At 44.0% G+C, this 27,996-nt stretch overlaps 2 protein-coding genes across 2 annotated transcripts; both read right to left on the bottom strand.

The window, feature by feature from the left end:
* Positions 1-396: 396 nt before the first annotated feature.
* Positions 397-25,944, bottom strand: LOC144513356 (ATP-binding cassette sub-family C member 12-like). Its single transcript, XM_078244400.1, has 16 exons — positions 25,807-25,944; positions 19,932-19,983; positions 19,432-19,482; positions 17,105-17,176; positions 16,726-16,829; positions 14,255-14,437; positions 11,091-11,317; positions 7,467-7,604; positions 6,133-6,322; positions 5,487-5,576; positions 5,076-5,262; positions 4,285-4,444; positions 4,044-4,122; positions 2,859-2,972; positions 2,553-2,717; positions 397-1,305 (listed from the first exon to the last, which is right to left on the bottom strand). Exons 1-16 carry the CDS (start codon positions 25,891-25,893, stop codon positions 1,213-1,215), a joined length of 1,992 nt encoding a protein of 663 aa, XP_078100526.1. The 5' UTR covers positions 25,894-25,944; the 3' UTR covers positions 397-1,212.
* Positions 25,945-26,356: 412 nt separating this feature from the next.
* On the bottom strand, positions 26,357-27,984 carry LOC144513361 (ATP-binding cassette sub-family C member 11-like). The gene is made up of 5 exons (XM_078244404.1): positions 27,862-27,984; positions 27,680-27,751; positions 27,461-27,585; positions 27,321-27,393; positions 26,357-26,629 (listed from the first exon to the last, which is right to left on the bottom strand). The coding sequence occupies exons 1-5, from the start codon at positions 27,982-27,984 to the stop codon at positions 26,357-26,359; spliced, it is 666 nt and encodes a 221-aa protein (XP_078100530.1).
* Positions 27,985-27,996: the final 12 nt, after the last annotated feature.

Here is a 27,996-nt window from a genome sequence, read left to right as displayed (position 1 = left end):
TGACACTCACCGTGCACACTCAGCACACTGACCACATGTTGAAACATGCACCAAGATCTGCACACACACAGGTTTGTGGAACTCTTTGTGGGGACCCCTCATTGACATAATGCATTCCCTAGCCCCTTACCCTAACCTTAACCATCACCACTAAATGCCTAACCTTAACCCTTACCCTCACCCTAACCAGAACCTCATTCTAACCCTAATCCTAAAACCAAGTCTTAATCCTCAAACAGACCTTTAACCTTGGGGGGTCCAGCATTTTGGCCCCACAAAGCTGTCGGGACCCCGCAAGTATACTGGACTCTGGACCCCACGAATACACACACACACACACACACACACACACACACACACACACACACACACACACACACACACACACACGTCATATATGTTTTTATTGAAGCGAGTTCAGCAGTACAACAGTAGCTTCCTCGTATGTAACAAAACTGCAAACAAAAATGCTCAGATGAATAATATAGTGACTGGCTTTTGTTTGATACCTAGTATCGGCAAAACATGCATTTTTAGTGGGTCTCCTCTTTGGACATTGCTCTGAGTGAATTTAAGCCAGGGTTTTAATGTGAAGGGTAGACACCGAAGGGCAAACGTTTGTTTTTTATTTGTATAACGTTTGTATCTTTATTGTGCGGCAGCTTATTTTCAGTCACAGATTTTTAATATCCAATGCTGTCCAAAATCAAAACTGTGAGTGCAGATAATATCAGAAAGCCTCTGAATATTAGAAAAAGAGTGTGTGCTTGGATTAAATCCAGTTTGGTGAGACATCAAACAAGTCTGGGAGAACATTGATGCCTACCAAGAGTCTTAGCCAGGTTGTTATAGTCCACATTTAGGTAGGCCATTGATCTGTACTGACAACACAAAATATATTTTCCCTTCTTGCAATAAAGGCCAGATTAAGGTTTCATAGAGATGACTCAACCTGTTCTCATGAAGCATTGGTACATATAGCAGTGAAAAGTAAAGCATTGTAATCTGCATTTATTCTACGTATTTATTACTGTCAGTAGCAACATTAAATAAAAATAGACCTTCACCCAGGAAAAGAGTGTTCATGTCCTGGAAGAAGAAAGGAGGAAGAAACTTGTTAACATTGGGGAGGCTTTTCTTAACACTGCAGAAACCTCTGTGATTTCAACTGCTGTAAAGTCCTCTGAGGTCACTGCGGTGCGTTTACAGACATCAGGACGCCACAGTGTTGGAAGCCGTTAGAAGAGAGGCAAACAGCGAGTCTGGTCTTTGTTTCAACACATCTGGATGATCAAACTCCGCGACCTACAGGACAACAGACAAAATCACAGACAGACACACAGACACACAGAGACAGACAGAGACACAGACACACAGACACAATCAGAGACAGACACACAGACACACAGAGACAGACACAGACACACAGACACACAGACAAAAACAGAGACAGACACACAGACACAGACAAAAACAGACAAAAACAGAGACAGACACACAGAAACAGACACAGAGAAACAGACACGGACACAGACACAGATACAGACAGAGAAAGACAAAAATAGACAGACACAGACACAGAAAAAAACAGAGACAGACAAAAACAGAAACAGACACATAGACACAGACACAGACACGGACACGAACAGATGAAGACAGACACAGACAGAGACAGACTGTTACAGAGACATCTTTTGTTAAAAGCCCAGAGTAAACTGTACTAAAAGATCCATCTGAGGACACTTTGTTTGAACTGCTGCAGACTTTTCAGGACAATTAAAACATGAACAAACTGATTTAGAAAGAGTTTATTCCAAAAGACATAACTGCACTTAACACTTCACTGAGTGTTAAGGATGAATCGTGCAGTGAATGTCTTCTTTGTATGGTATGCCTGTATTTTGTTTTTACTTTCTTAAAAAAACTAAAAATAGCTCTTTCATATATTTTTATGATCCTTTAGAGTTTTTATATATATATATATATATATATATATCTTTATTCATATATATATCTTTATTCACTTGTTTTGCACTTTTGCTGATGTTTTGGACTAAAAAGGAATGCATCCAATTTAGTTGTACACGTCAATGACAATTAAGATATGTTCTGTTCTATTCCACTGTTACAAAGACAGTAGTCTATATCCTCAACGGTCCACTTCTGGGATTGCTCCATTGCTGCTGGAGCAGGACTATGGTTAACTGGTCCTCAGATCTCTGCAGGGTAAATCCAGACAGCTAGCTAGACTATCTGTCCAATCTGACTAAAACTACTTTTGAACGTCCACATGTTCCACCAAAACAACTTCCTTCCTGAGACTATTTAGCAGAGGCACCGTGGCTCCGTCCGGAGCTTAGCCCCGCCCACGATTATTGTGATTGGTTTAAAGAAATGCCAATAAACCAGAGCATGTTTTTCTCCCATCCAGGAATGCTGTGTGGACTATCCAGACCTTACTCTACCGAGCTGTGGAGGAGGGTCTGCCAATGCAAGACTACAAAGACAGAAACATCTGTAAGATCTGTACCATCCGTCACTGAGGGACTCACCTGTCCGTGGTTAAGCACGAGGATGCGGTCGGCCTGCAGCACCGTGTGGATGCGGTGAGCGATGGTGAGCACCGTGCTGCACCTGAACGCCTCCCTGATGGTGATCTGGATCAGAGCGTCGGTCTCTGCATCGATAGACGCTGTCGCCTCATCCAATAGGATGATCTGAGGGACAGACAGACAGGCAGACAGGCAGACAGACATGCAGACATGCAGACAGGCAGACAGGCAGACAGAAAGGTAAACAGACAGATAGACAGACAGACTGGTAAACAGAAAGGTAAACAGACAGACAGACAGACAGACCTTGGAGTTTCGTAGCAGTGCTCGGCTCAGACTGATCAGCTGTCTCTGTCCTACAGAAAAGTTTCCTCCGTTGTCGGCCAGCTCAGCCTGCAGCTTCCTCTCCAGACCACAAATCTGAGCAGACATCACACGGAACAGCTGTTCATCCAATGACATCACACGGAACAGCTGTTCATCCACTGACATCACACGGAACAGCTGTTCATCCAATCACATAACACGGAACAGCTGTTCAGAAATCCCATTCCCTGGATCCCACCACCAGCCTGCTCTGCCCTGCTCTGCTCTTTCCTGGATTACTTCAGATCTTTGCACATTTGAGTACATTCTAATAAACCTTGTTATAATTTACTTTCCTGGCTCTGAGTACTGTCTGCTGTCTGCATTTGGGTTCTATTCGTCATTCCCACCTAACACAGTCGAGATGGCCGCCCCTGATTTACATAACGTAGCCTGGATTCAACTTTATGTAAATCAGGAGCGTGCAACTTGATGCCCCGTCTCTCCAAACTTGCCACAACACTCCTAGAATGCACTGCCTGGATGCTTACAGAAACAATGAATGAGAGGCGTACCATGTGACCTTTCTATTTAACGTAACTGACGCCAAATTGCAAGTAAGGATGGGTTGAATAAACACATGATCTTCACTCAAGACACTGGGCTTTGTGTCCTGAGTGAAACTAAAAGTCATCTGTGACTTTTTGAAATAAACAACTTCAACTTTATATGTGTACCCGAAGGGCGATTAGGTGTGCAGTAAGTATAAACACATAGAAGACACATAAATACATACAAGTTCTACACACAGTCCAACTGGAACACAACCGTAGCAGTACGAGGACAAATACATACCAGTACAAGGTGCACGGATAGCAGTGTCAAAGTAAACAAGGATTTTAGTCTGTTACGCAATGACGTCACATTACGTCCTTGCGTAGTTTTACATAAATCATTTTAAGCCTATCAATGATGTTTTACATACCCTAATTAAGTATTTTTGTTGCCTAAACGTAACTAGCTCCATTTCACAACATCAACTGCGTGTTTAAAACTTAAATACAAAGGTTGTATGTGTCGGTTTGGGAGTCAAGATTGGAAATGACGCTGCCAGTGGACACGTACCATAATGATAATAATTATAACAGTATTATTATCAATAAATAACTGGATGACGTAACATACTGTGTCCTTCATGTAGGTCTTTTCCAGCGCTGCCCAGATTTCCTCATCACTGTGTCTGTTGAAAGGGTCCAGGTTGTACCTGCAGACACGTTTCAGCAGGAACTGATTATTGAACGTTTGTTGTCTCTAAAGCCCAGTTCAGACCGTGAAAAATCTTGTGTGGTTTTGGTTATTCCTTGTGCATTGTTCAAGTTTGTCCATATCTAATTGAAGTTAAAGCTATAGTGGTAGCTGAGGTTACCTGACAGTCCCGGTGAACAGCATGGGGTCCTGGGGGATGATGGACAGTTTGGTGCGCAGGTCAGACAGGCTGATGGATGTGATGTCCACGCCATCTATCAGGATGCTTCCTGCAGTCGGTTCAACCAGCCGGAACAAAGCCACAGCCAGAGACGACTTCCCTGTACACACAGACATTTTCTCTGCAGCCTTTCATCACTTGACAACACCTCATCCAACCTTCAGGCGTGAACCATGTAGCTCCAACCTCCTCCCTAACCCTGAGTATTTTGGAATCTTTTGGAGTTTTTAGGAAACTTTGGAAGTCTTTGTGAGTCTTCCAGAATCTTTAGTAGTCTTTGGGAGTCTTTGGTAGTCATTGTTAGTCTTGGGGAATCATTGTTAGTCTTTGGGCATCTATGTGAGTCTTTGGGGATCATTGTGAGTCTTTCGTAGTTATTGTGAGTCTTTGGGAATCATTGTTAGTCTTTGGCAATCGTGAGTCTTTGGGGATCATTGTGAGTCTTTGGGGATCATTGTGAGTCTTTGGGGATCATTGTGAGTCTTTGGAATCATTGTTAGATGATCCTGAGTTTCTTTGTGATTGCCCAGCAGCAGACAAGGACACAATGGAGGGACTATATGTCGCATCTGTCCTGTGTAAACCTCCAGGGTTTCCATGATTCAGCCTGCTGCCAACCACCAGAGACAGACATTGAACGCCAAGACATCAAATTTAGGATTATATACAGTTTGTTCACTCTTCTGTGGTTCTTTAAACACATGTTTATTCGTTATAACACATGTTCTTACCGGAGCCAGTCCTTCCCACAATGCCGATATTCTCCCCGGCTCTGATGTGGAGCTGCAGCCCATTGAGGACAACAGGTAAGTTCTGTCTGTAGCGCATCTTATAGTCCAGGAAGGTGATGACTCCGTGCTGAGGCCAGTCCTCTGAGACCGGATCCACCTTCAGCTGCCCCTCCAACTCCTCTGAGCCCTAAAACAACCAACACTTGGTGTCAAATGAGAGAGCAGACCAGCAACATCTCTGGGAAAGTTTGGAAGTCTTTGTGAGTCTTTGGGAAACTTTGTGAGTCTTTAGGAATCTTTGGGAGTCTTTAGGATTCTTTGTGAGTCTTTAGGAATCTTTGTGAGTCTTTAGGAATCTTTGTGAGTCTTTAGTAATATTTGGGAATCTTTAGGATTCTATTATAAACTGACCGTGATGTACTCGAGCAGGCGCTCCACGGAGATGAACCTCGCTTCAACCGAAATCAGGGACATCATCAAATACTGAGAGTTTGCCGACAGCTAGAAACACAAACATTAATATTACTATTTACCAATTACACAAAAACTCCTATGTGTTGTGAGTGTGTGTGTGTGTGTGTGTAAGCAGTATTCAGCATTCAGATTACTGCAATAGAAGTACTAATACCACACTATAAATATACTCTGTTACAGTATGGCATTATATGTTATATGCGTCTCATTCCTGAGCGAGTAATTGTATGTTGTATGTTTTGACCACAGAGAACTATATTTTGCAAGCACATTACATTGCATTTTAACATAAATTAACACTCACAAAAAATAATTTAGTTTGAGTAAACAAAAACCTATTTCGTGCACAATAAATGTATTTGCATGTCTTTCTCTGCTCGCAGGTAGACGCTGCTGCGCTCCGGTCATGTCTCCCTCGCTCTCAACCTCTTCTCTCTGCGCGCTCAACTCTGACACACTCACTCAAATTTTCACAGTGTTACAAGTGTGCCACAAAACCAACAAATCAGAGAATTAAAGGTCAATTCTGATTGGCTGTTTGTCTCCAATTAGATGTCAAGTAGCAGGAAACAAACATTTTTACCTGTAAGATGAAATTCAGAGAGAGGGCTTTTATGGGGGGGCTGCAGACATCGTTGGAGATGAAGACGACCAGCAGAGCGACTATCAGCGTCATGATGACATACAGAGTATCCATTATGTTAGAGATCCAAAATAGGCCGTAGTTAAACAGTAAGAAGTGGTTAGCGTTGATGTCAGAAAGGCTCTTAAACCTGCAACACAAACAGCACGAGTCAAAGACATCAGCCATCTCGCTCAACAAGTTCATATCACGGACTGAAAAAACTTCCGGGTCTGAAGAGTGAATATCCTGAAACCTTCATTCTAACTAATTTCCAGCAGGGGGCGCTACAGAGAATTATTTAGACATAATAAATCTTGGATAATTGAACTAAATGTGAAGCTCTCCACTTGTGCGTTTTCTTACAAATGAGTCACAAAGCTCCTCTAAAAGATGACAAAGGAATATGAAAATGAGCAAAGGAGTTGCCATAACAAAGGTTTACAGGTGTAGATGAAAGTCTTGTTGAACAATCAACTTCCTGCTTGTTTATTGCGATTTCTGAATATATTAAAATAGCGAATTTATGAATTCAGTAAAACAGAGAGTAAGGGTGTTTTCACATAGAGCCCGATCTGCCCGATAGATTTCTCCCTGCAGCTCAGGCTAGAAACCTGTACGTTTATTAATCCTGCTTCTGTTACAAATCTGCAGGAACCAATCACAAACTGGCTTATCCGCCTGGCACGCTATTGGCGGGTGTAACACGATGACGACAGAGAAGTGACCAAGTAGCTTTTTGTTTACATTCAACATGGCGAACCGTTGATGCTGCTGTCGCTGCTACGTCACCCAGATCGTTGATCTGACTGGTTGAAGGACTATCCAATGGCATACATTTGAACTATGCCCGTTGATCACGCCTCTTGTGCAGAGAAAATACAAAGCAGACTTCCCAGACTAATGTTCAATCTGAAAAGATTGAGCTTGGTCTGATGATAGCCAGACTAGTTTTCACATCGAAAACATTAACAATTTAATTGAAACAAACCAACATTTGGACCAACAGAAAAGGACTCAGTTCTTTTTTTGTTCACATTGTTAATTTACTTGAAAGAAGACTCAGTACTCTTTCTGATGGGGTCTCAGGGCTAAAATACATAAAGGGCAAAGAGCAATACCTACCTGAAGCATGTTGTGTTCACAATGCAATTGAAGTGAACCGCTTGTTACAGAGGGGTCTGAAAATGCTGACTAATATGTCTGAGTTCTTTTGAAGGGCTGAAACGGAAGTGAACACTGAATTCAGTAAGTAAAAAAGAGATGAGTTTTTCTGAGCTGTCTTTAAGTCTCACCGCTCTGTGTAGTTGTGTATCTTGTCGTAGGCGTGAATGGTGCCGAGGCCTTTAACGATGGAGGTGCACAGAGAGATGCAGGGAGAGCGACTGATGTCCTCCATCTTCTTCAACGTACAGATGTTTCTCAGGAACAGACTGCAGGAAACAGTCGGTCTTTATTAGGGCTGATGGAACGAATTCCAAAATGTGAATATAATTCAAATATTAAAAAAATCAATACTATTCGAATGCTAAAAAAATTACTGTTTGAATATTGCTTTTTTTAATATACATTTTTTCTTTTTTTTTCTTGCCTTTCTCGACGCCTTGGCCTACACGCATGTGAAAATGCAATGCTTTTGTTTCGTCTGATGAACAATAAAGTTTTTGAATCGTTACACAATCGTACACATTCCCTTAATACATCCACGCGGTATCATCATCACAATGCTATCAAAAATGGTGGAGAGCAATGTCTCCACCGAAACGGAGATCACCACTCCTGACAATTTGAGAAGCGATGTGTGGAAGGTGTTTGGATTTCAATCCATAAATGGAAAAATTACAGATAAAGAAGTGGCAATCTGCAGAATATGCAAAATCTGAAGGCAACAAGCAACCTGAGCTAAAACAGGTAAGAATTACTTCTTTTCTGCCTTTCTCCTCATCACGGGGCTTACCATCTACCCGCCAAAAGGTGATTATAGACAAACTGACACGGTTCATCTGTAAAGATATGAGACCGATCAACATCACGCAGCGGTCTGGATTTAAAGATTTTATTCACAAGCTTGAGCCAAGGTACACGGTTCCTAGCCATGCAACAATCACTGACAGAGTTGTGAAACTCTATGACACAACATCAGACAAATGATCAGTGGAAAAAAGATCACCCTGACCACAGATGGCTAGACATCACTTGCCACAGAGGCATATGTGACAGTCACTGCACATTTTATAGATAATGACTGGGAATTAAAAGACGTAATTCTCAAAACGGCTGAAGCGCAGAAAAGCCACACTTCGAGTGCATCTCGAACATATTCGGAGAATATGTTAGTCGTGGGTCAGTGCTTTCCATCACCGCTGACAACGCGGCTAATTATATCAACGCTGTCGACCTGCTGTCGCACCTGCAGGCCGTCAATGTCCCGTGCATGGCACACACCATTACCCTGGCTGTGAGGAAAGGGCTGGCAGTGCGAGCTATAGAAACTCAAATCAGCAGAGTGAAGGCCACAGCACTGCATTTTAACAAATCCACTATCGACAGCTACCTTTTGGAATCCAAGCAGAAGCTGCTTGCTCTTAAACCTGCGAAGCTAATGAATGACTGCGCTACCCGATGGAACAGCACTTACGACATGGTGTGTCAGGCAGCTGAGCAACAAGCTCCGTTAGCAGCGGTCATCATGGAGAAGAAACTTCGTCATCTCGAGTTGACTACCAGCGAGTGAACCCTTATGGAGCAGGTGAGTGACATAAATTGTGTACATATATGTATGCATTACATGTAATAACCAGGTGATATTGACAAATCAATAGGCTAGATTTTTCATTAACAATACAGTAGAGGGCATAACAGCCCATGCACAGCTGCATTATGTTAAGCTGCTAGCCATAACGTTATTCTAATTTTGTTTGTGTGTAGGTGAGAGCTGTGCTTAAACCTTTCAAAGTGGCCACTGAGGCGTTATCAACCGACCGATTTTCAACAGCATCAGCTGTTCTCCCCTTGAAGAATGTACTTTTGTCACATCTTCAGCCATCCACCAGTGATCCGGCAGCACTCATTGAAATGAAAATGAAGATAAAGACGGACCTCTGCATTCGATACAGTCGAGACAAAGGTGCCTTCAAGCTGCTTAATACGGCTACCTCGACCCGTGTTTCCATCGGCTAATTAATTTTAAAATAAAATTTTAAAAATAAAATGGGAGATCAGTCAGCTGCCAGTGTTTGCGGAGTGAGCAGCCATGGCTACGGGGATAACACGCCAGGAGAAAACCGCTCTCAGTGCTACGGGGGACCTTTTTCGTGATGTTTATCGCCAAGGAGCAGACGCATCAGGTGGTCCCTTAGATATAGGAGCCATGCTAGAGCAAGAAATGTTGATCTATGAAAGTGAGACCCCACTACCCACCGATAGCAACCCATTATCATGGTGGAAGACGTCACAGTCTAAGTACCCCCACCTTGCCCAGCTGGCACGGCACTACTTCCCAGGCCCCTCAGTTAGAGCAGAAAGGGTTTTCTCTACGGCTGGGATTATAGTAAGTAAAAAACGCTCTGCACTAGATTCAGAAAACCTTGATCGTCTTGTGTTTTTGGCCAACAACCTTAGGGATTAAATCCTGCCAATGTGGTTTGAAATGTTGAATGTAAATGTTACGCACATTGATTTAGGCATCTTCATTTTATTTTAATTGTTTTTCTTAACTTTGTGAAGATTGGTTGTGTTCAATAGAAGCTGTGCAGTTATTGATGCGATCTCAGCAGCCATTGTTTTTTTTATATCAAAAAATGTCCATTTTTGTCAAAGTTGACAAATTAAAGTCATTCATTTTGTTTGGCTGTTTTATTGTTAATAAGAAAGCGATTACCTGTTTCCAAATGTTTGTAATTTAATGTTAGAAGTCCCTCTAGTGGACAGAATGTGTAACAACAACCACATGCTGATAGTGGCATTGGCGATCCATAAGCCTGTGTAATGTCGTAAATATTAATAAGAGACGAATTTGAGCATTTAATATTCAGATTTTAGTCGAATATTAAATAAAATAATGAATGGAATTTGAATAGTATTATAGAGGAAGATTGACAGTCCTAGTCTTTACGCTCACTCATCAGAGAAGAACTGATGCAACAACTACCATCCTTGATTATTAATTTACAATGATATTATTGTGCAGAATTTAGAGATGGATCGATGAATGTGTTTGTTTAAATGCTGCATCCTGATCCTTACAGAAGTTTAGGAGATAGCACAAGGGTTTGTGTTTGGTCCTCTACATTAGCAATAGTGTCACTCTAACATAGACAAATAATATCTGTCTTTATACAGCTGACACAGTCTTATCTGCATTGCTTTCTCTTCATGTTTGTCTTCAGTTTTCATCGTAATCAGATTACCTGAGGATATAAAGGTTATATATAGAGTTGTTCTGATACCGATACTGGATATGATATGATGGTTATCATTGTTCTATGGCCTGGCTCGGGTTAAAGTCTTTATAAAACATGTAAAAAACAGACGGAGAATAAATGCCACTGAACTTTATTTCATTACCTAGTTAGACAACCAGTCATAGCCATCACTATTCACTGTTTTACCCAAACATAACCCATCCAGCGTCTTGGGGACCTATTCACTGTTTTACCCAAACATAACCCATTGAGTGTCTGGGGGACCTATTCACTGTTTTAACCCAAACCTAACTAATATTTAAGCACAAGCTCACTTGAACCTTGAAATAATCATATCCCAGACTGACGTGAGCTATTGCTTTTATAAAACATCATCAACGTCATCAAGTCATTTCAGGTATCAAATTCAGGTATCGAAATCTGTTTCAGGAGGGAAAATAAATGGTTTTTGATCTTTATTTAATGTATTAGCTCTGCTGCGGAGTGCTTACTTACCTGACAAGGATAATTAAGACCGTCACCAGGATGCACGCAGGAAGCAGCATGTATGGGAAGGTGACTGCAGAGATGATCAAACTGGAGATGGCCATCAGAGAGAACATGAGCTGGATGTTGAGATAAAAAGGCACAGCAGAGTCCACCTCGTTCTGACACGTGGAGAAACAGTTGAGGATGCGGCCAGTTGGAGTCGTGTCAAAGAAGCTCATCTGTTTTGCTAAGATCTGAGGGAAATACCGACCAATCAGCTGAGTTCACTCATCAATCACAACTACCAGAACAAAAACATGAAGAAAACTGTTTAAATATGTGTTCAAAAGGTCAGCGTTAGGGCCTTTGCATGGTCCTTGAATGCCCCCTTGTGGACAAATAAAATTGAGTTTCAGTACGTTTCGTTTCTTCACCACTATGTAGAGTTGAGTACCAATTAAGGCCTTTATTCTGCTCTTGCTTTGTGAAGGTTAGCGTAGCAGATAGCTAACATCAGATCCTTAGTAGAAGAGTAGAATGTAGGCTTTTACTTTGGATCTTTCCAATTTGTAAAACTGTGGAAACAAAAATTTGCCATTACACACTGTCCATATACATAACCATGAACATGCAACTCTAGTCTAGCATATAGCTATCCCATAAGAAAAATAAGAAGTCATAATCATGAGACTTGCAGGACTAGTTAGCATTTAAGCTTAATTTAGGGGTGTGATGAGCAGTGGCAATAATACTCACAATAAAGATAATGGAACTATGACTAGAAATAGTAGTTGTAGTAGTTCATGGCGTAGGAGGGCACTGCAGGGCATTACAGGGTGTAGTAGGGCACTGCAGGGCATTACAGAGTGTAGCAGGGCGTAGCAGGGCACTGCAGGGCGTTACAGAGTGTAGCAGGGCGTAGCAGGGCACTGCAGGGCGTTACCGGGCACTGCAGGGCATAGCAGGACGTAGCAGGGCTACACACCCTCCCCCGCCAGTCTAGGAGAACGCTGCAACTCCTCACTCCCTAACTATAAGCTTTATCAAAGAAGAAAGTTTTAAGTTTACTCTTAAATGTGGTGAAAGTGTCTGCCTCCTGAACCCAGACTGGGAGCTGGTTCCACAGGAGAGGAGCCTGATAGCTGAAGGCTCTGGCTCCTGAACCCAGACTGGAAGCTGGTTCCACAGGAGAGGAGGCTGATAGCTGAAGGCTCTGGCTCCTGAACCCAGACTGGAAGCTGGTTCCACAGGAGAGGAGGCTGATAGCTGAAGGCTCTGGCTCCTGAACCCAGACTGGGAGCTGGTTCCACAGGAGAGGAGCCTGGTAGCTGGAGGCTCTGGCTCCCATTCTACTTTTAGAGACTCTAGGAACCACAATTAGCTCTGAATTCTGGGAGCGTAGTGCTCTAGTGGGACAATAAGTTACTATGAGCTCTTCTAGATATGATGGTGCTAGACCATTTAGAGCTTTGTAGGTCAGGAGAAGGATTTTAAATTCAATCCTGGATTTTACAGGAAGCCAATGCAGAGAAGCTAATACGGGAGAAATATGATCTCTTTTCTTAGTTCTTGTCAGAACACGTGCTGCAGCATTCTGGATCAGCTGGAGAGTCTTAAGGGAATTATTTGAGAAACCTGATAGTAAGGAATTACAGTAGTCCAGCCTGGAAGTAACAAATGCATGGACTAGTTTTTCAGTATCGTTTTGAGACAGGATGTTTCTAATTTTGGCAATGTTATGAAGGTGAAAAAAGGCTGTTCTAGAGGTTTGTTTTAAGTGGGCGTTAAAGGATATATCCTGATCAAAAATAACTCCTAGATTTCTGACAGTAGTGCTGGAGGCCAGGGCAATGCCATCCAGGGTAGCTATATCTTTAGATAATGAAGTTCGGAGGTGTTTGGGGCCCAGCACAATAACTTCAGTTTAACATCAGAAAATTGTAGGTCATCAAGGATTTTATATCTTTAATGCATGCTTGAAGTTTAGCTAATTGACTGATTTCGTCTGGCTTGATTGATAAGTATAACTGGGTGTCATCCGCATAACAGTGAAAGTTAATTGAGTGTTTCCTAATAATATTACCTAGAGGAAGCATATATAAGAAGACTAGAATTGGTCCAAGCACTGAGCCTTGTGGAACGCCATGGCTAACTTTAGTGTGCCTGGAGGATTCTTTGTTAACATTAACAAACTGAGATTGATCTGATAAATAGGACTTAAACCAACTTAGTGTGATTCCATTAATGCCAACTAAGTGTTCCAGTCTCTGTAACAGGATGGTATGGTCAATAGTGCGTTTAAAGGTGAACCGTTAGCTTCTAACTGCTTTAGAAGACAGAGATCTAATATTTAATAGTCCACATCTTTTTTTTCCCTATTCTGTTCTATCATTGCAGTGGTAGGTTTAATTCCAATTAGGTTGTTAAGTATAGCCCCTCTTTTATTTACCTTTGATTTAACCGATCTGAGTCGGGGGACAGACACTGTGGTTATTAGACTATGAGTGGGCAACTGCTCCAACAGAAGCCCAGAGGAGCATATTGCACTGCACCTCTGATTACTAATATCAAACTTGGGTTGTCATGGTTTATGACCAAAAATTGACTCGGTCAGATTTCTTGATATGAGAGCGGCTCCGTCCAAAGTGGGATAAATGCTCACTGAGTCGGGAGAAACTGTTAGAAAGGCAAAGATGTTGGCGGCTAGCCATAGGCTCTGGTTTAGAGCGACCGACATTGCCATGTGCTCTCCCCGGTTTAGAGCTAGCGCTACGCTTCCTTCGGACATTCACCCACTTGCCAGGCTGTTCGGGGTCTGCTGGGGGACAGTTAACAGAAGCTACAGTATGTTGGCCTGCCCCAGCTACGGAGCGCTGGCTAGCTACGGAAGCATATGATTTTGATTCCATGGTGCGGAGCCGTGCCTCTAACTCACTAAGCCTCGCATCCAGAGCATTGAATAAACTACATTTATCACATGTATCTTTATCACTAAAGGAGGCAGAGGAAGAGCTAAACATTTGACACACCGAGCAAGAGAGAGCAGGAGAGGGAGAGGAATTAGCCATTGCTTATGGCTAAGCAAAAGTAGCTAACAGCATTTTAACAATTGTGAGATCAGCGAGGCAGTCGCTGTAAGAAAAGAGAACATGACAGATGACAGATATATCAGAGATTTGTTTTGGTCTTACGTTGCTGAGCAGCTTGTTGTGCAGCGTGGTGGCGGCATTAAGCGTGACTCTGACGAAGCAGAAACATTTGATGAAGCAGATGATCAGCAGACTGCCCAACATCGCAGCACATACCAGGTGGTAGAAGTGCAGGTTGGGGTTCAGAGAGACATTGGCTTGCTCTGAAGATGTCACGTTGGCAGTCTGGGAAACAAAACAACAACCTGAGTCCAGCTGTTAAACATCTGGCAAACTTCTGCTGCTGAGAGCCACAACATTTGAAAAATGTTTTCCACAAAGTAATGGAGGCGTAAGCAATGGGAACACCACATTCATTAGTATTTCTAGATAATGTAGGTTCATGGCAAGAGAAGACATCCAATGTGTTATGTACCTTTAGTTTGTAACATTTCCAGTTATTATCTAAATTACTACAGACAAAATAAAAATATCTATTTACTGTAGGTGAGCAAACTGAGGATTTTCATTCATTCTTGTTTACCTAAAAACTGGTATAAAATAAAATTTTTTAAAAAAGAATATAATTTCACTCATTTCTTATAGAAAATATTGTTTGTGTAAAGTCACTTAAATTATTCAAACTGCAAAGTTTAAAAGTTTGTAATTTGTGTATTGGTGTTTGATGCTAGTGTTTTTACCAAACTGATCTCACAGAATTCCATGAAATGAACATGGATCGCTGAAAAGGAAAAGGTCGTGGGTGGGCTTACGTTTCTATGACACACGGGACAGCAACGGGATGGTTGAGTTTCGGAAACGTGACACGTGGGACACGATCCCCGGTCTCCTGGGTGAAAGTCCTGTGTTGTTTGACCTTTCCACCACCCCAACCAACCTCCCTGTGTGGATTTTTGGCCTTTCATACTACTCGCTACCGTAGTTGCTCTTACAGTTTTTCTTGATTGCTTAGACACAGTAGTCAATTCAAACTCCACATTTTTCAAAACAGTTAACACACAGGCCAGAAACAGTGGCCCTCATGGTCAAAATGACACATTTTGTTTGCAAAAGGCTCTAACCTTGCCAAAACATTTAAAATATGCAACAAAAGAACATTTTGCCTTCAAACAACACAACTTGCAAACAAGTGTCTGAGCTCTTCCAATCAACCATTACACAGTGGACACCAACATACTAAATATTCTATTGATCCTTATTTTCAAACTGTGGCTGAAAAATTAAATACTGTAAATATTACACATAATACATGTAAACCAAAATAAAATATATTAGAGTATAAGATATTAAGAAAATAAAATAAAATCTATTACAGTAAAGTATAACCATCTATTACTGTAGAGTATAAGAAATAGCCACTATTGATAGTCAGTCCCTTGTGTCTTGACGATGGGGCCACATGGTCTAACCCTGCAGACTGATCTATGGGGCCACATGGTCTAACCCTGCAGACTGATCTATGGGGCCACATGGTCTAACCCTGCAGACTGATCTATGGGGCCACATGGCCTAACCCTGCAGACTGATCTATGGGGCCACATGGCCTAACCCTGCAGACTGATTGCTAATTGAAGATTTGTGTGAAGGAGTGTCCAACAGGTGCTTCAGTGATGTCATACTGAAGTAGGTAGTTTCTAATAGTTAGGAACAGATGGTTTCTGTTTGGTTACCATAGCTAAAACAATGGAGTTTGAACTGCTTGAATGATCTGTGTTAACTGTTCTGCTAAAGGGTGTGTGTGGGGGGGGGGGATGTGTCAATCCAATGAGAAAACGTTAACACATTTGCAAGAGGTGTCTTCTGCTCTGCTGAGACAGTGATGATGAAAACCGAGTGGATCCCAGTTTCTTTAAGCAGGTCAAAGCAATCAAGAAAAACTGTAATGCTACGGCATCTTCTCATTGACTTTACATTGGCATTGTTTTCCATGGTGACTACATGGAATTTTCACACAATCTGTGCCACCACCACGTAATGCACTGTTAAAAGTTTGTGATCATTTCACGGATCTCTGTAAGACCAGGCTGGTTTTTACTCTCAGTATGTTCTGAGTGACAGTGTGTGTTATCTCAGTGAGGAGTGTTCTGAGTGTTTGGCTGCTCTGAGCCTGTTCAGAGACGTGTGTGAAGAGTTGTGTTGCTGTGAATGAGTGTTGCAGGAGATGTGAACTGTTTAGTTCAGGTGACTGTTGGTAAAGCAGACTGTAGTTTGAGTTTTGCATGTGGCTTCAGTTGTGACCACTGTTGTTTAGCAATCGAAAAAAACTGTAACATGAAAATCCGACATTATAACGTTACAAAGTGCTTCACAAAGCAGCAAAATAAAACACTGTAGTCATAACAACTGCAGGTTTCTTTAAACTTTTAAATTCTTCTTTAACGATTATTTGATGCTTAGACACGAACACGCTTTTTTATGCTTTTAAACCCTTTTTGATGCTTAAAGTGGACATATTATGCTTTTTCATATTTTCTGTCACATCTACAATGTGATTTTTGTAAAGTGTGTCTCACCCCGTCTCCCTGCTGCAGCCAGTAGCTGAGGCCCCAGTAGCCTAATGACCCGTTAGCTGTTAGCACCATGAAGCTGAGGAGAGTGAAGAAGCTCATACAGAGTCCTGCAGGAGACAGAGGGGACAGGTTAACATATAAATCAGGGTTTATTATATAATAAGACCCAAGCTGAACAAATGTCAAATCAATGTGAGTGTCTAAATTAAGTTCTCACATCTAATGATTGTAGTCAGACTTTTTTAGCAAGTTGTCTTTGAGCTTTTTGAGTTAGTGTGTGTGTGTCTGTCTGTCTGTGTGTGTGTGTCTCTGTGTGTGTGTGTGTGTGTGTGTGTGTGTGTGTGTGTGTGTGTGTGTGTGTGTGCGTGTGTCTCTGTGTTACCTCCGGCTGCGTGACAGTACCGCTGAAAGGTTGTCCAGGTGATCAAACTCGCTTTGCTCTTCTGATCAGCAGCTTCACACAGAGAACAGAACAGTCAGAAAACTCAACATTTCTTTTAATGTAATATACGGTAACTCCTCTACTATGAGACAGGAAGTCTCGTGGTTATGACCCAATTGTTAGCCTATTGTTATAAAAACGTCTGCTACGGAGCCATAACGTGAGCTACAAGGTAATGGAGCCTTTTATACATTGTCGTGTTTCTTTAGAAATATATGGCTGGTTAGCATCAAAATAGCACCATAGGAGCTACACTTTGTGGAGGCTGGCTTACCTCATTAAAGTGCCCATATTATGAAAAAAACACTTGTACTCTCTGGTTCTTCCACACGCATACAAACTTTGTAAAAATCCCTCCATGCTGTTCTGAGTGAGATACGGTTCCTGAATGTGTCCTGTCTTCAGTCTCCGGGTCAGCTGTTCAACATCTGCACGGCTTGTGACGTCACAAGCCGAAACGAGCTGGCTAACAGCAACTGTTAGCTCGTAGCGTTAGCATGCTAACGCTAGCATGCTACCTTGTTCTCAATAGGAAAGCACTGCTACAACACACACAAGTTCACCATAATCTACTAAAGAACTACTTCCATGTGCGCCCTCATTTAGAAGAAGTGTCCCAGCTAATCCTGCCTTGTAACTGACTGAAGTTGGAGAAACAGCCTTTCTTTTACTGTCTATGGAGCTAGCTAGCTGACATGATCTACATCTGAGCTACTGAGCATGTGCAATCAAAGATAGTACAGAAGAAGAAGAAGAAGAGAGTTCTCACTCTGTAGCTAAAACAGAGACCAGCTGAAAAGAGGATCTGCAGCAGTGAGAGAGAGCTGTACAGTACAACAACAATATGGTGTTTTTTGAAAATTAAACCATGTAAACCTATTCTGGTACAACCTTAAAATACAGTTATGAACCTGAAAATGAGCATAATATGGGCGCTTTAACAAGTTTAAATCAACCATGGTAACACGCTGCAGGACTAACGTGGGAGCGAGTCTTGGGGTTCATGTGGGGAAGATCTTGTTCAGCTGAAAGTTCAGTTTCAGAAAAAGGGGAGAAGGAGAGAGAGTTGGAGGAAAAAGGACAATGAGAAAGAAAAGCCTGAGGAGAGACACCCCCATTGTGTTTTGGCACTTTTTCAACCCCATCTTTAGCCTGTAAGCTACACTGGTTCTCCGGTTAATAAAGCCTGAACATAAAAAACTACCAGTTCCCCTTCATGTGTCTCTTTGTAGTTTGGCTTATTTAAAGCTAATGTACTTACTAATTACTTGCTGTCCGGAGTTTGTACCTTCAATAAAAGCGTCAGCTAAATGACATGTAATAACAATATTCACTCATCGTGTCCTCATCATTTACCTAGCTAGCATGTAGAGCAGCGATCGCTAAAATTATAACCAAACTAAAAAAAAATCTGAAATTACAAAAAAAATTCTGTTTTTTACAGTTTTCAGCAGTGATCCAGAATAAAGAATTTGGTGGACTGTTTTTATGCTCGGATTGGAGATGTGTTAACATTCTGACTTTCAATTATTTTAAAATATTTTGAAAACTCTGCGTCCACAGATTCCATATGACCCTGGTTATATCAATCCTAATAAATAGTAAATATAAATCATCATTTCATTTTTTCTTAACAGGTAAATAACTATTAAGTAAAGTCCCTTTAGTTAATAGTTAACAACATTCACTTCTCCATATTGCAGATTAACAGATTTAGTTGTGTGAGACAGACAGACAGTTGATCAGACAGACAGTTGTTCACACAGACAGACAGACAGACAGTTGATCAGACAGACAGACAGACAGACAGTCTTACGGCCAGATGTCCGTCCCCTTCCTCTGGCGTTCTAACCTCTGGTGGATTTGTGAGGACTATGGTTAACTGCTCCTCAGATCTCTGCAGGGTAAATCCAGACAGCTAGCTAGACTATCTGTCCAATCGGAGTTTTCTGTTGCACGACTAAAACTACTTTTGAACGTACACGTTCCACCAAAAAAAGTTCCTTCCTGAGACTATTTAGCAGAGGCACCGTGGTTCCGTCCGGAGCTTAGTCCCGCCCAAGATGATTGTGATTGGTTTAAAGAAATGCCAATAAACCAGAGCATGTTGTCCTCCCATCCAGTAATGCTGTGTTGACTAGACAGACCTTCCTCCGCTGTGCTGTGGAGGAGTGTCTGGCTAGCGAGACGATCAGCTATCAATGTCCGGTTTATTAATGTAAAGTGTTATCAAACAGCAGGATTTTTTTCAGTTTTGACAGACTTACGTTTGCAGGCGGATGAAAGTGCGTCAGTGTTCTCATCTGACATGTCGAAGGCTGTGAGAGAACAAACAGAGGGGCAGTTTGATTTACTGCAAAGAGTAGTAGGAAGAGAGACAACAGTAGAGAGTAGTATGTAGAGAGACAACAGTAGAGAGTAGTAGGAAGAGAGACAACAGTAGAGAGTAGTATGTAGAGAGACAACAGTAGAGAGTAGTAGGAAGAGAGACAACAGTAGAGAGTAGTATGTAGAGAGACAACAGTAGAGAGTAGTATGTAGAGAGACAACAGTAGAGAGTAGCCTAGTCAACATGTTTTCAGTCAGCAGCCAATAAACCACAAACAGTTAATCAATTATCAAACTAGTCTATATATTGCCTCTCGATCGATTTTTTGCAGCTGTAAACACAGCTAACTACAGTTTCATAAATATTGATTTTGATTCTTAGAGAAAGTGTTAGTTTTGTGATATTGGAAGTGTAAAATAGTATTTCTGGGAACCGTACCTGGATTAACTATCCCTCCATTCGTATGACCGTTAATTTTCCCTTTCTGGGGCTGAAACACAAAACAGAAGTCATAATCAGGCAGCAACAACACTTTTAGTTTTTTAGATGGATTGACATTGACTTCATTGAGCTTTTAAAAGGACAATTCCGGCGCAAAATGAACCTAGGGGTTAATAACTAGTGCTGTCAAACGATTAAAATATTTAATTGCAATTTTATAACATTAAATGACTTCTCCGGGAACCATCACCTTATCGTGGTGGAGAGGTTTGTGTGTCCCTATGAACCTGAGGGCTGTGTTGTCTGGAGCTTTGTGCTCCTGGTAGGGTCTCCCAAGGCAAAGTGGTCTCAGGTGAGGGGCCAGACAAAGAATGGTTCAAAAATCCTATGAAAAATCGAGGAAGGGATGAAGTGACCCTGCCCGGAGGAAGCCCGGGGCCCCCGTCTGGAGCCAGGCCCAGATGGAGGGCTCGTCAGCGAGCGTCTGGTGGCCGGGTTTGCCACGGAGCCCGGTCGGGCACAGCCCGAAAAAGCTACGTGGCGGACATCCCTCCATCCCATGGGTCCACCACCTGTGGGAGGAACCGCTGGGGTCGGGTGCGCTGCCACATGGGTGGCAGTGAAGGTCAGGGGCCTCGACGGACCAGACCCGGGCAGCAGAGGCTGGCTCTGGGGACGTGGAATGTCACCTCTCTGTGGGGAAGGAGCCGGAACTTGTGCGGGAGGTGGAGCGCTACCGGTTAGATCTGGTGGGGCTTACCTCTACGCACAGTCTTGGTTCTGGAACCATACTCCTGGATAGGGGTTGGACTCTTTTCTTCTCCGGAGTTGCCCAGGGTGTGAGGCGCCGGGCGGGTGTGGGGATACTCACAAGCCCCCGGCTGAGCGCCGCTACGTTGGAGTTTAACCCGGTGGGACGAGAGGGTCGCCTCCCTACGCCTGCGGGTTGTGGGGGAAAACTCTGACTGTTGTTTGTGCATATGCACCAAACAAGAGTTCAGAGTATTCGGCCTTCTTGGAGACCTTGAGTGGAGTCCTGCATGGGGCTCCAGTTGGGGACTCCATAGTTCTGCTGGGGGGACTTCAACGCGCACGTGGGTAATGATGGAGACACATGGAGGCGTGATTGGGAGGAACGGCCTCCCTGATCTAAACCAGAGTGGTTGTTTGTTGTTGGACTTCTGTGCTAGTCATGGATTGTCTATAACGAACACCATGTTCGAACATAGGGATGCTCATAAGTGTACTTGGTACCAGAGCACCCTAGGCCAAAGGTCAATGATCGATTTTATAATCGTTTCATCTGATCTGAGGCCATATGTTTTGGACACTCGGGTGAAGAGAGGGGCGGAGCTGTCAACCGATCACCATCTGGTGGTGAGTTGGGTCAGGGGGGTGGGGGAAGACTCTGGACAGACCTGGTAAGCCCAAAGCGGGTAGTGCGGGTAAATTGGGAACGTCTGGAGGAGGCCCCTGTCCGACAGACTTTCAACTCACACCTCCGGCGGAGCTTTTCGTGCATCCCTGTGGAGGCTGGGGGCATTGAACCCGAGTGGACAATGTTCAAAGTTTCCATTGCTGAAGCTGCGGTGAGGAGCTGTGGTCTTAGGGTCTTAGGTGCCTCAAGGGGCGGTAACCCACGAACACCGTGGTGGACACCGGTGGTCAGGAAGCCGTCCGACTGAAGAAGGAGTCTTTCCGGGATATGTTATCCCAGACGACTCCGGAGGCAGTTGCAAGGTACCGAAGGGGCCCGAAGGGCTGCAGCCTCTGCCGTGAAAGAGGCAAAGCAGCGTGTGTGGGAGAAGTTCGGAGAAGACATGGAGAAGGACTTTCGGTCGGCACCAAGGTGCTTCTGGAAAACCGTTCGCCACCTCAGGAGGGGGAAGCGGGGAACCATCCAAGCTGTGTACAGTAAGGATGGGGACGCTGTTGACCTCAACTGAGGAGGTAATAGGGCGGTGGAAGGAGCACTTTGAGGAACTCCTAAATCCGACTAATACGCCCTCTATGGTAGAGGCAGAGCTGGAGGATGAGGGGGGATTGGCATCAATTTCCCTGGTGGAGGTTGCTGAGGTAGTTAAACAACTCCACAGTGGCAAAGCCCCAGGAATTGATGAGATCCGTCCAGAAATGCTTAAAGCTCTGGGTGTGGAGGGGTTGTCTTGGTTGACACGCCTCTTCAACATTGCGTGGAAGTCTGGGGACGGTGCCTAAGGAGTGGCAGACCGGGGTGGTGGTTCCCCTTTTTTAAAAAGGGGGACCAGAGGGTGTGTGCCAATTACAGGGGTATCACACTTCTCAGCCTCCCGGTAAAGTCTACTCGAAGGTGCTGGAAAGGAGGGTTCGGTCGATAGTCGAATCTCAGGTTGAAGAGGAACAATGCGGATTCCGTCCTGGTCGGTGGAACAACGGACCAGATCTTTACTCTTGCAAGGATCCTGGAGGGAGCCTGGGAGTATGCCCAACCAGTCTACATGTGTTTTGTGGATCTGGAGAAGGCGTATGACCGGGTGCCCCGGGAGATACTGTGGGAGGTGCTGCGGGAGTACGGGGGTGAGGGGTCCCTTCTCAGGGCCATCCAATCTCTGTACGACCAAAGCGAGAGCTGTGTCCGGGTTCTCGGCAGTAAGTCGGACTCGTTTCAGGTGAGAGTTGGCCTCCGCCAGGGCTGCGCTTTGTCACCAATCCTGTTTGTAGTATTTATGGACAGGATATCGAGGCGTAGTCGGGGTGGAGAAGGGGTTGCAGTTCGGTGGGCTGGGGATCTCATCGCTGCTTTTTGCAGATGATGTGGTCCTGATGGCATCATCGGCCTGTGACCTTCAGCACTCACTGGATCGGTTCGCAGCCGAGTGTGAAGCGGCTGGGATGAGGATCAGCACCTCTAAATCGGAGGCCATGGTTCTCAGCAGGAAACCGATGGAGTGCCTTCTCCAGGTAGGGAATGAGTCCTTACCCCCAAGTGAAGGAGTTCAAGTACCTTGGGGTCTTGTTCGCGAGTGAGGGGACAATGGAGCGGGGAGATTGGTCGGAGGAATCGGCACAGCAGGTGCGGTATTACATTCAATTTATCGCACCGTTGTGACGAAAAGAGAGCTGAGCCAGAAGGCAAAGCTCTCGATCTACGGTCAGTTTTTGTTCCTACCCTCACCTATGGTCATGAAGGCTGGGTCATGACCGAAAGAACAAGATCCAGGGTACAAGCGGCCGAAATGGGTTTCCTCAGGAGGGTAGCTGGCGTCTCCCTTAGAGATAGGGTGAGAAGCTCAGTTATCCGTGAGGAGCTCGGAGTAGAGCCGCTGCTCCTTTGCGTCGAAAGGAGCCAGTTGAGGTGGTTCGGGCATCTGGTAAGGATGCCCCCTGGGCGCCTCCCTAGGGAGGTGTTCCAGGCACATCCAGCTGGGAGGAGGCCTCGGGGGAGACCCAGGACTAGGTGGAGGGATTATATCTCTAACCTGGCCTGGGAACGCCTCGGGATCCCCCAGTCGGAGCTGGTTAATGTGGCCCGGGAAAGGGAAGTTTGGGGTCCCCTGCTGGAGCTGCTACCCCCGCGACCCGACCCCAGATAAGCGGATGAAGATGGATGGATGGATGGAAATGTCCCTCGATTTCTTTTTGTCCCATTATATTTTCTTGACGAGGGGGCGGAGAATTCACATCAGCTTGTGTGCTTGACCGTCAGCTGTGTGCTTGGCCGTGGCCATCAGCCGCGAGCTTGGCCATCAGCCGCGAGCTTGGCCGTCAGCCGCGAGCTTGGCCGTCAGCCGCGAGCTTGGCCATCAAGTGGTATTTCAGACTGGACGTGCTGCGATGATAGCTCAGTTCACAACGACAGAACACACAGATCACTTTGGTCTTGTCAATGGAACCATTTGGCAACTTTTTAAAAGTAAACTTTCCATTCAGAATCTTATTGGCATCCACTCTTTGGCCGGCTCGCAAGCTAAAACAAGTGTGTGCGGCATGCCTGTTCTGTTTCCGGTCTAGCTAGGTCCGGTGTGTTGTTTTCCTAACATTAATAGTTGTTACAACAGCATGTGAAAAAAACGACAAAGTTTGCTAGGCCAAAAAGAACGTTAATCTTGCGATAAAAAAACTGACGCTGTTAAAATGGGTTTGCGTTAACGCCGTTAACAACGCGTCTAACTGACAGCACTATTAATAACATATGTGTACTGAGTCGACCGTTCTCTGGGATCTGTTTTCATGCTAATCAAATGTGTCTCTAGCTTGAAACACGCTACCGCTAACCGGTGATTAGCTGCTAACGCTAGCCTTTGGGGCACTTGGTAAATCACTATTTCTATACCACTAACAAGACTCAAAATATCACCAAGCTTACACGGTACCATAATGAGGGTCCCTACATGTAAATCCAAGCACTGAGAACTTTGTAAGTGTACTGACAGTTTATTACAAAGATAGATTATTAAGACGTGTTTACATGCAGGTGCCATCTTGGAAAACAGTCATAAGCAGTCAAACCACGAACGCTTTGCAACCAGTAACGCAGCTCAAACACAGCATTCTTGGTTGTCTGTACACTTACAAAGTTCTCAATGCTTGTGTTTACATGTAGGGACCCTCATTATGCTACCGTGGAAGTGTGGTGATATTTTGAGCCTTGTTAGTGGTGTAGAAATATGGTGCTTTTCCATCACGTGCTACCTGCTCGATTCGCCTCGACTCTACTCGCCTTTTTTGGTTTTCCATTACGCAAAAAAGTCCCTGGAACCTGCTAGCAGATCCTTTTTTTAGTACCACCTCAGTCGAGGTTCCCAGTGAGCTGAGCCGATACCAAAAGGTGACGTGAAAGCATCAGACGGGGGTGTCCTCAACAAACCCACCATTTTTAAATAGTTTTGTTTTTGCTGCCTCCAGCTTCATTTGACACAAAATGTGTCTTCTGGCAACAACACACACCTTCCACGTTCTGTGTGTCGCGTTAGGTCATGGCAGTTTCCTGTGGCGCCGCTATGACGACCAGCCAGACGAAAATCTGCAATGGAAAATGGACGCACAGTGCGTTGAGTAGAGACGAGACGAGGCGAGCAGGTACCATGTAATGGAAAAAACACCAATAGTGATTTACCAAGTGCCCCGAAAGCTAGCCTTAGCAGCTAATCACTGGTTGGCAGAGCGTGTTTCAAGCTAGAGACACATTCGATTAGCATGAAAACAGATCCCAGAGAACGGTCGACTCGGTACACATATGTTATGAACCACTAGGTTCATTTTGAGCCGGAATAGTCCTTTAACTCTCTGGGGTCGACAGCTCCGTCGGCAATATCGAAATAAATCTGTACTGTATTTATATTTGGAGTTTGATTGGAGGTATAGTAATTCAGAATGTTGTTTGGGTTGCTCATGTGTTACAAAGGTCATATTCCTGTTTCTTTTTCTCTTTTTAATAAGACAACATCATCCTCACTGCTTCTACACTCTTTTTGTATTGTTTTGCAAAATCTTGAAAGGTTGTGAAAGGTTTCTGTGTGTGAAGAATTTTTTTAGGATGACGCAAAACGTAGTTTTTCTCCATATTGTGAATAAAAAAAATGTTTTTCTTAAAACAAGATTGATTTCATGAGGACTTGTGTCTTCTACCAACACAGTCTCATGGTAGTTCTCACACAGACACATATGGTGCTAAAACAGTCTCATAAGTATTTGCAACTTGTAAAACACAATTCACAAATTAATACAGAGTGATTTGTATTCATAAATCTGTATCTGTGCCTCTACTTTGTGAATTGTGAAACACAATGGGAACTGCCGTGAGACTGGGTTGCTTCTACAGAAGCGGAAACTTTGGTTCAGACATCATAGCTAATAATCAAAACCCTCCTGGAGAAAATGAACAGGTGTTTACTTCAGGAACCACACTGATGAGCTCTATAGCGGCTGGCTTGGCCAGGTGTGTGCTGATGATGTCAGCGTAGTGTCCCTTCGCCTTCATCAGATCCACGTGACTTCCTGTTTCCAGGACCTCCCCATCCTTCAGAACCAGAACCTCATCACAGAACTCCAGGTACTGACACACACACACACACACACACACACACACACACACACACACACACACACACACACACACACACACACACACACACAGAAACAGAGACACACACACACACACACACACACACACACACACACACACACACACACACACACACACACACACACACACACACACACACACACACACACACACACACACACATGCACCAGTTTTAACATAGTGAGTAACCAGTATAAACTAACTTGTAACTGCTGAGTAACCAGTATGAACTAACCTGTAACAGGTGAGTAACCAGTATAAACTAACCTGTAACTGCTGAGTAACCAATATGAACTAACCTGTAACAGGTGAGTAACCAGTATGAACTAACCTGTAACTGGTGAGTAACCAGTATAAACTAACCTGTAACAGGTGAGTAACCAGTATGAACTAACCTGTAACTGGTGAGTAACCAGTATAAACTAACCTGTAACTGGTGAGTGACCAGTATGATGGACTTCCCCAGCAGCTCTTTCTTGATGCATTGCTCGAAGATGTGTTTTCCAACGTGAGCATCGACAGCGGACAGTGGGTCGTCCAGCAGGTAGATGTCTCGGTTGGAGTAGACGGCTCGGGCCAGACTCACCCTCTGTTTCTGCCCCCCCGACAGGTTCACCCCCTCCTCTCCTAACTGAAACACACACACACACACAGTTGTACTAGTGTTTAAATGATTACTAAAGAGCTTTTTAGACCTTTTAGTTAAAGAGTGAGATCCTTTTTGTTTAACATTAAACTGCCCCGAAATCTTCGTCACCAAACCCACCAGACTCCATGTAAATAATCAATACTTTTATCATTGTAAAACACACTTCATTCAAAGTGGACAGACACTAAATAAAACTATCAAAAGCCGTCTTGGTTCATCTTTCCACTGTTCCAACAATCACCACTCTGGTTTGGTTGAAATAAACCCTTAATTCACCCATTTACATGTGGCTCTATACACGCTAAAAGTACTGATTATTTACATGAAGTCTGGTGGGTTTGGTGATGGTGATTTCGGGGCTGTTTCATGTTAAACTAAAAGGATCTTACTCTTTAACTAAAAGTTCCCATAATGTTGTCAGACACTTAGAATAATAGTCTGAGTCTGTCAGCGGCTAAAAACAACACTTTTATTAGACGCTAACTAACGCTGAACATTTCTCCTATAGGGTTACATTGCAGCCCGGTTCAGGGCTGCAGGTTACAGCATTATCGCTCAATACTGGACGATTCTCGGAGATCAGTACCTTAGACACTAATGCATGGGAAAATAAAAAACAAACATGTTCTCTTTAACACAGACTAGACTGGAGATGATTGCTTGAGGTTCTCACCAGCGTCTGATCACCGTGTGGCAGGATTTTGAGGTCGTCCTCCAGGCAGCAGCAGCTCAGGACTCGGGTGTACCTGCGGAGCGTCAACACGTCACCACACAGATCAGCTGACACTTTTTCTCTGGAGGAGAGTTATCTACCTGGAGTGGTCCATTGGTTCCCCCATCAGGATGTTGTCCTGCACTGTCCCGTAGAATATCCAGGCCTGCTGAGCGGCATAAGCAATTGATCCCTGCACCGAGACCGATCCGTGCTGTAGGTTCAACTGACAGACAGAGAGACAGACAGGAAGCAGATGGACAGGTGAACAGGATGCAGACAGATAGGTGAACCGGATGCAGACAGACAGGTGAACTCACCTGTTCTAACAGACTGCAGATCAGTGACGTCTTCCCGTTTCCAACAGTCCCACACACAGCGAGCAGTCTGCCCTGCAAGACACAGCATCAGTTAGAGACACCAACATATGACACAGACACACACGAGAAAAGGGTCAAGGCAAGACGTTGGTTGGATCGGCACACTAATGAACAGAAACTACCAACTCAGCAGTGACTCTGGGTTTCGTGGCAACAGGGACACTGGGGGTCTCCGGGCAGAGGAGACTCTGGGTCTTTGGGCAGAGGAGGCTCTGGGTCATTGAGCAGAGGAGACTCTGGGTCATTGGGCAGAGGAG

This window comes from Sander vitreus, unplaced genomic scaffold (assembly GCF_031162955.1).
Source record: "Sander vitreus isolate 19-12246 unplaced genomic scaffold, sanVit1 ctg232_1, whole genome shotgun sequence".
NCBI classification, from domain to species: domain Eukaryota; kingdom Metazoa; phylum Chordata; class Actinopteri; order Perciformes; family Percidae; genus Sander; species Sander vitreus.
The sequence above is the reverse complement of the archived record's forward strand: the minus strand, read 5'-3'. Positions and strand labels throughout refer to the sequence as shown.